The 9,392-nt window shown below is 33.1% G+C and overlaps 1 protein-coding gene across 1 annotated transcript; it reads left to right on the top strand.

The window, feature by feature from the left end:
- Positions 1–538: 538 nt before the first annotated feature.
- Positions 539–3,587, top strand: LOC108604154 (myb-like protein X). The gene is made up of 2 exons (XM_017993477.2): positions 539–1,248; positions 1,832–3,587. Exon 2 carries the CDS (start codon positions 2,526–2,528, stop codon positions 3,474–3,476), a length of 951 nt encoding a protein of 316 aa, XP_017848966.1. The 5' UTR covers positions 539–1,248; positions 1,832–2,525; the 3' UTR covers positions 3,477–3,587.
- The last annotated feature ends 5,805 nt before the right edge of the window (positions 3,588–9,392 follow it).

Below are 9,392 nucleotides of genomic sequence, written 5' to 3'. Positions count from 1 at the left end.
TTATTGTCAGTCGAAACAAACTCGATAACATATAATCATGTAGGAGCTCGACTCATACAGATTAGAGTTGTCAGCCCATCGATGGTGCTCAGCACCGAATAGTCGCAATAGTTTGAATATCGACTAAATATTATATGAAAATTTATATTTACTTTATTAGATAACAAAATGAATTGGTTGTGCTATATAGTATAGTTTCTTTTCTTAAACAAAAAAACTATGTATATAAATAAGGAAATATATACGGCTTTTGTGTATTTTCATGAAGTAAAAAGATCAATCGATGGTTGTACCTTAAGATCAACTATCGATAGTGCCATCGAAGGCTTGACAATTCTACCGATAACAAAAACGACCATAAGCGATAGAGTTTCCGCTTTAGCACTTAATTTTTCGGTAACGATAAAATAGTCATGGTGGAAAATTCGAGGAAAGCGTACCGATGCGCAAGAAGAAGTTAAGAAGAAAAAGTTAAATATTGATTAAAATTTCTGCAAAATAAAAAAAAATATATATGTAATTATATATTGTAAATGTGTTTAATTTAAGTGATATAATTAAAATACTTGTGTAACGTTTAATATATTAATACGCGTCAAAGTACAACGGAGTGGAGCGAGACCGCAAACGAAAAGCAAGAGAATCGGCTACGGAGAAACAAAACGCAAAGCAAAAAAGTTTTATTTGTGTGGCTGGTTTTTGGACTGCGATTGCCCATGGTCTTCATGTACTTTGCTAGAAGAACTACAAAGCAAACAAAGAATAAACGTTAAACCCGAATCAGTTAAATAGTGTGATTTTTTTAGCCTTTCGTCTGTAAGTGAGAGGAGAAAGCTTTAAGCAATCCCTTTAAGCAAACATCCCGTCGCCATTTTGAAAGTGATTTTACATACATACAAATAAATATACGTACAAACACAACCATAAAAGCACATAACAATAAAATAAAAAACAATTTAATTTCCGTAAAAATCACAAAATTTTTATTAAGCTGGCAACAGTGAAAACAAGGCAACTCTTAATATCCATAAAACAAATGCAAATTATTTGTAATAATCAGTATAACAAAAGTGGCAAAGAAAACCCCCCGCGGCTACAAAGCAATCAATAACTGCGACATACATACAGTCATCTTCTTCACTCCCATACTATTGAGTACGCGAGCGAGCGGGATAGCAGCTGCAACACAACACACACACACACAGCAACATAACATACAGCCGTGTGACAAAGGTTTACAATTCAAAAGTAAGTCGCAATTGTATTGGTATACATACAAACATACATACATATAAATATATGTGTATGTATGTTGTGTAATTTATTAGATAGCTGTGTGAGGGTGACAATAAGTACATATAAATATGTATGTAAAAATATATGTACATATGAATGTATGTTGATTCATTGATACACGTTTTTTGACGTCTTTTTAAACGCGTCACAGTAAGGCAAACCTATAAAATACATATATTTTTTAAAAAGCAGACAACAAATCTCTACGCTGCTTACATATGTACATATGTATGAATGCATGTATGCATTAAGAACGATTAAAAATGTACTGTGTTTGACGTAAGTAGAACACAGAAACATGTACGTGCATATATATGTATGTACATATGCATGTGTGTATGTAAATATGCAAACTAAATTCTGCTTTACACATTTATTTCTACGTACATACATACATATGTATGTATGTTTTCTTGCTTGTTTATGTACATACTTATTCGCCTTTGTTAAGTTTGCCATTCGCCATGTATTTAGCTCTTATCCTATTCCTTATGCTCAACATTTTTGTTTGCTTTCTTTTCCGATTCGCTTGCAGGACCGGGCCGGTTTGGATTAGCAGCTACGCGACGACGCAAAGGCAAAAAAAGAAAACATATTTTGCAAAAGTAGAGACGGAAAGGAGTATAGCCTAAAAAGAGATAAATCAACAGACTGATAAACAATACATAAAGTTAAACTATATAACTATATATTAACTAACTCTGTACATATTTAAACGAGACACAAACCGAACGCAGCAGCTGGAAAAGAGAAAAACAAAAAATAAGCAAAACAAAACGTACTACGTGAGCAGCCGCCCGTTCGTCGCTTTTACCAAGAGGTTGAGGTTGCGATAGAGAGAAGAAGCAGAGAGCAGCAGAGATTGAAAGAGAGAGAGAGAATAAAAGCTGTTTTTGTGGCATCGTCAACAACAAAAAAACCAAAGAGCAGACGACGACGACGTGAACAACAACAACAACGAAGACGGCAACGTAGCAAGTTCGAGTTTGTTATCAACAAATAAGAAAACAAAAATTGATTTTAAGTGCGTGTGATATTTAACGTTAAGCATTAATTTAGCGAATAACCAAAAAACCAAAACAAAAAAGGCAAAAGCAGAAATTTTAACGAGCAAAGGAAAGAGAGCGAGTGCGCTTTGAGTTAAGCTCAGTTTGAGAATAGGAAAAATCAAACACGGCGTTGAGCTTTGTTTTTGTTGGTAGAGAGTCCGAGGAAAGCAAGAAATTAATATGACATACTCGCACAATAGTGTTAGAAACAACATTAAAATGACAACAGCATCAGCAACAAAGTCCTCACGCTTGAAAAAGGGCTCTGCCAGTCCACCACCATCACCATCATCACCACCCAACTCCTCCGTTACATCAACAACAACAACAATAGAGCCAACAACACCAATATCATCATCCTCGGTAAATGCACATTCCAACAGTATTGCCAGCAGTACAAACTACTTCCAGCAGCATGCTTTGATCATCTCCTCGCCCATGCAGTGCACTCCCAACAATCGCGGACTGCAGCGCACGCAGAGCCAATCCGCAGGTGGCCAGCGTAGTCGTAATCAGCGACAGTCGCCACAGTCCCAAATGAATGGTGGCAGCGTCGGCAACGGCGGCGGCGGTGGTTTCTTCTTTGCTAACAACTGCAGACGTAGCGGTGGCGGTCGTTCGCCCCAATCGGCAACAACAACACCAATAATAATGGTGCGACAATCGCCGGCAACCATTTTGGGCGGTGGCTTCTCGCCACTGGCAGCAGGAGGAGGAGGAGGAGCAGCAAGCGTAGGTGGTTCAGCGCGCAAGCAGCGCAGGAGTCCAACGACCACATTCGTTGGTGTGGGCGGCAAGATCTCGCCCCAGCACCAGCCACTCATACCCACCGCACTGACGCATTTTGCGGGCAGCAAGTGCTTCGATGCACCAGCACCAACGGCTTTGCCCAAGCCACCGCAGCACTGGACAACATTGTCCAAGTCCGAGGAGAAGTTGGTGGCCAGCAGTGCTGGTCCCGCCTTGCAGAGTTTGTTGCTTCGCGCCGGCGGAGAGCGGTGCAGTGCGTCCAAGTTGCAGCAGCTGAGTGGCAGCGCTGGCGGCGGTTACATGGTTAAGTCATCGAAACGCAATCTGCTGGATGACTTTGATACGCACAATCTGAAAATGTTGTTAAAAGTGCAATCGTAACCGAAACAATCACAACATCCCAACAACAAAAGGAACATTATGGACCCAGATGAACCCGTCAATGACTTGCTAAACAAATCTATATAAAAAAAATCTAAAAAATAAAAATTGTAAAAAAAAAAGAAAACAAAAAAAAAATTATTTAAACTGAAATTTCAAACTTTTTTAAATAAAAGCCAGAAAACAAAAAAGAAATCAAAAAAAAAAAAAAATAAATGTAAATGTTTGTGATCTCAAATGTATCATGAAACAGCAACAAACAAAATTTAACAAATGAAAAAAATCAACATCAAAATATAATTTAACAACGACAAGAGAGAGGATACACAACAAAAAAGATGCAAAATTCACCGATGGTGGCAACACAAGATACAAACTTTAAAACGCCAATCGACGAATTTGATTTGTAAAAAGAGAGATACAACAACACAACATCCCCCTCCCCCTTTAAAGCAAAAATCGAAATGTGGAACGGGACGCTTGGCTAGAAGAAGAGATTGAGATACAATTGATTACAAATAACGCTCTATATATTGTATGTATAACGGGATACAACTTCACAACTGAACATTGTTTTTATAAACGTGATACGCAAATAGACTTGAACATTAAAATTGTAATTAATAAGTAAAAATTATAAAACAAAATAAAATTTATAAATATGTATGATTGTATTTATGAGTAATTAAACAAAACAACGGCGCTAGAAGCGCTACATAAGTACACAGCTTATGTTTACTTACAATATATGTATTCCCCAAGCGGACAAAATGTGCAAAGTACCTTAAAAACAAAAAGATAACAAAAAGCAAAAGCATAATTGATTAACGAAATAAAGCAAAACTCTGTTGAATATGAACAGAAGATATATAAATTAAAAGAAAACACATTATTTGTAATTATAATAATAATAATAAACAAAATACAGATAATAATATAATATGTACCACCCACCAAATCACAAAAAAGACTAATTCAAGAAAAGAAAAACTAAAACTAAATGGAATGATGGAATATACAAATAATTAAAATACAAAAAACGCAACGACAAACTCAACGCTGCAGCGTCAGCGCAAAATGCACTCAACTTGCCTGGAGAATCGATTATCGATGGTAAAAACAAATTTAAAACAAAAAAAAAACACCTTAAAAAATCAACGGCCTCTCTACCTTAAGATACTATCATTAAACGTAAAGCACTCCTCATGTAAACAAACATATTTGTAATTTGATATATATGCGATATGTACATATATAGCATTAACTTCCATTACTTTTAGTTTGTAAACAACCAACAACCCACACAACATGGCTTTAAATTCTATTTTTAAATATTCTTCAATTGTAAATATCAATTGTAAAAAACGACAAATGCGACAAAAATTTAAAATATGAAAATGTTTGTGAAACACGTTACGATGCTTAGCCTAGGTGCAAACATTTTATTTATTTTATTGAACAATAAATAAATTCGATTTGCGCACAGGCTAAGCCAATAGCGATGGCAAATAACAACTTTGCTAAAAATATGCAATCTAGGGAGTATAAGTGTTGATAATAATGCCTAAATCTAGATTTAGAGAGGAGCGTAAAAGTCAAAAATATGAAAACTATGTACTACTTACTTTTTATGTGAAAAAAAAACTATACGTCGATGCTCATTATATGAAAATAATAACAAAAAGAAGAGAAAAGAAAAAACACTTGAACCCAGTACCTTATTTTCATTATTAGCATTTAATATTGATTGTTGATATTAATATGTAAATTATTTAAGCATATTGCTATTAATTCTAAAAACTAAAAATCCTATTAAGGCTCCATTTTCAAAGTTATTTGTATTTTGCGTGCAAGAAATGTAAAACAAAAACAACAACAATGATAAAGATATTGCAGCGTGAGTTTTGTTGTTAAGTGTTTTTTTTTTATATATATATTTTATTCATACATAAATTTGAATTTTTGTCCCCTACCCCGAGTGATAAGCCAAAAAATTAATGAGAAAGCACAATTTGAGTTAAAAGAAGAATCATTACCATAAAAACAAAATATTATTTAACTTGCCCGCTACACAACTAAACTAGAAAATGATATATGTTGTTAATTTTAAGTTTAAAATGTTTGAAAACAAAAAAAGCCAAAAAGTCATGCACTATTGTTTAGATTTACTTGAGAGCAAGTTGTCATATATTGGTAGCTTTAAAGCTTGTATCCTTCAAGTTACTATACATACAAACACACATATACATACACTCACACAAACACACACACACACATACACATATATATTGTACCATACACAATTTGTACACTATACTACTAAGAGTATTTTATGAAGTAACAAAAACTTTTCGAGCAGTGCTCGAAACTAGCCAACAAACAAAAGCGAGAAGAAAATGAAGAAAATTACACTCCCACACACACTAGAGAAAACTTGTCGCGCAGAATTTTGCATTTTTTTAAGAGTGTAAGCTGAAAGAAAAAAGAAAGAAATGAAAAGAAAAGTTGATAACGAAATAAGAACCTATATTTGTTACTGGACGTCAATTCAAACAGTACGTACATTTCGCAAAAAAGTAAAATCTGAAAGAAAACTGAACAGAAATAACAAAATTTAAAACAAAAACAAAAAAAAATGAAAAAACAAAAATCTACACCCAAACCAAAATGGCGCACATTTATTTAATTTTTTTTTATTCATTTCGAGTCGTTTGCTTGCTTTCAAAAACAACACCAATCAGTACAAATTAATTTCCATTTTAAAGTTTTGGTGCCTTTTGAGAATCTCTGGCACCCCAGTTAAGGCTCGCACTACGATTCGAAATTAAATGTAAAAAAAGCAAATAAATGCGGCGTTCCACAAAAGATAAATTCTTTATATTTTTTTAATTGAAAGAGAACGCATACTATATTTGGATGCATACAATTTGAGTTCGAATATTATTTTTACCATTTTAAGAGCAGATATATTGTATAATTTTTAATTTCTCCATTGATCTAATGAACATTTTAATTTGCAATTTTTTTGTGATACTTTGCTATATATATTTTTAAATCTGGTTTATTTAATACATGACACTATGTATTTTACAAATCCAATTAAAATAAAAAGAACATCAAACCATTTTATGGACACCACACCACAACCAACTTTCTCACACAATTAGTATTGTAAAATGAAATGAAATGAGATATTGTAAAGAGATACGTAGAGAATTTGTAAAGAGAAATATTGGAATTGTGTGAAAAACTAAAAACAACTTGTAAAATTTTGAACAAACTGTTATAAGAAAAGAAGAAGAAAAAACATCCTACAACAAACAGAAAAAAGAACAATCCAATCAACAAAACAATAGAAAACAAAAAAAAAATAAACAATTGTACACTGCTTTCGTAAAGTAATTTATAAAAGCTTTGTATAATTAACCAAAAAACAACCTATTATTGTGTTTTTATTTGAAACATTTCTTTTTATATAGCCACGCCACAATCCCAAGCCCGTCCTTAGTCACAGTTTTCAGTTTAAGCTCAATTTGCGGATACATCACAATAAAAAAAATATCTAAATAGAAGATGCAAGAAACAATGATGTTAAAAATAAAAAAGCTTATTCAATTCTAATTTTTAGATTGTGAGTCATCTATAAAAATTATTGATAACGAAAGCATAAATTAAAAGAAATGGAATGAAAAACAATCAAAGCGTAACATAACAACTTTATCCATATTATTTTATACCCCACATCACTACCGATTTCCCCTCACCACCACCAAAAAAAATGAACAAAGAGATTATCAAATTTTCAATGGATCCCGCTACATCGATATTACAGTAAATTGGGTAATGCCCCAAGAGTAACGCAAATAAATGAAACTAGTCTGAGTGTATGACTCATTTCACACGGTTGGTTTTCTATTCGGAAACTGGTACTATCTGGCATACTTAGATATTTGTATGTGTATGCGTGTGTGTCTAACCGTGTAGATCTTTGTGGTAGTTTCTCGACATCTTTGACGACCAAGACGCATAAAGCTGAATAAATACAAAAAACGTGCCGCGAGTCACCTTCAATCGGTACAAAGGTATAATTAACAATCTTTTTCGTTGTTGTTGTTTTCTTTTTTGCAATATCCAAAAACTGGATTTACACATACGAATTTGGTTTTGGTTTTGCGCGTGTTTTTCGGCTACTCTTGATGTATAACCATATCCGCTTTAAGCCTATTGTAAGCCAAAAGGCACAAAAATCTACTTAAGATTCAAAGCTTGACATTTTCGTCATGGTGGCTAACAAAAATATTTATAATACAGCTAACATGATCAGTCGCCTAATTTCATGCCTGGTGGAAAAGCACCTACAACGTGAATATGTATATGTTAATGTAAATATGTATGTGTTATATACCTAAGCATGTATACATACATATAAAGTTGATAGCAAAACGCGTAAACAATTTTATTTGGGTTTTGTTTTCTGTTGCTATTATTTGCTTATAAACGCTGTGCTTGCGATAATTGCAGCCAACCAGCAAACGTACACAAATAGATACATATACATACATACAAACATGTATATGTATGTATGTATATGTACATATAAGGAATAAGCAACGCAACGCTATCGTTGCCCACGCCATTCCCTTTGCTTTGCCCGTCTTGCCACATACATAGATGCTGCGGCCACCTAGATAGCGTTTGGAGCTCGCGTTGTTTTTACAAGAAAAACAAAAAATAAAAACGAAAACAACAATAAAATTATCGCAAGGCATACATATGTATGTATGTATGTACATACATATATACACACACATGCGTGCGTTGGTCGCTACACAAGCACATATTATATACCAAAATATATACAGACATATGTATGTTTTATATACATACATATATATATATACATACATACAAGCTTTCACGTTTGCTTGCTTGTTTGTTGTTATGTATCTACATATGTATGTGTGCCAACGGCGTTTTTTTCAAACTATGGAATAAATTATTTTTTGCTGCGCAATTTCTACTATTGATTCCCCGATGTCTGTTATTTTTTAGCTTTGTTTATTTTTGCAATACTTTAGTATGTGTGCGTGTGTGTGCGTATTTTTTATTTTATATGTATGCTGCGCTGCTTTCATCGCAGCTGGGGCTACGCAAACGTTTCTTTTATTTTGATGTACATAAGGCATGCACACATATATGTACATAAGTATGTATGTATGATAGTATGTACAGAGAGCTACTTATCAATTAATTAAATAGCAAACCAATTAAAAGGAAATGCACTTTAGAATCAAAACAAAAAGTCAAAGAACACTTTCCTTTTCAGTTTAATTGCGTTTTTCTATTAGTAGAATTGCCACCTAGAAGTGTCTAAAAGATTTTCTGTATTTTTTAACGGAGCTATAAGTACTTTAAACTGTCAATTTATTTAAAAACATAAAATAGAAGATGTTGTAATTTATTTATAGTAATTATGAAGTGATATTGCGTACTCTACAAAAATGATCGAGCACATGTCGTACACATTTTCAACAGTTTGAAAAAATATGTTGACATTCTAGAACTTTACAGACAGCAACAATTATTATACTTTAATGTGGATTTAATTTAAAGCCTAATCAGCAAAATTACGTTGTACGATATTTCACATTTTTGTGGTATTTCATTAATGCGTATGATATGTATATAATGACCATGAAATTACTTTTGTCGGGACATTTAAAAAATAAATGGAGAGGCCAATATGCTAAATACCGTACATGTAAATATTTTAATCAAAATTGTAAAGAAAAAATAATTCAAATAGTATTCCTTAGATTATTCACAAATGATGCGTCCCTGGATTCTTAATCGCCTTTTATTTATATAATTTACATTATTCAGTACATATTTTATTGAAATGGCATGCGGCCCACG

Source organism: Drosophila busckii, chromosome 3R (genome assembly GCF_011750605.1).
Source record: "Drosophila busckii strain San Diego stock center, stock number 13000-0081.31 chromosome 3R, ASM1175060v1, whole genome shotgun sequence".
Taxonomy (NCBI): Eukaryota; Metazoa; Arthropoda; class Insecta; order Diptera; family Drosophilidae; genus Drosophila; species Drosophila busckii.
The sequence above is the reverse complement of the archived record's forward strand: the minus strand, read 5'-3'. Positions and strand labels throughout refer to the sequence as shown.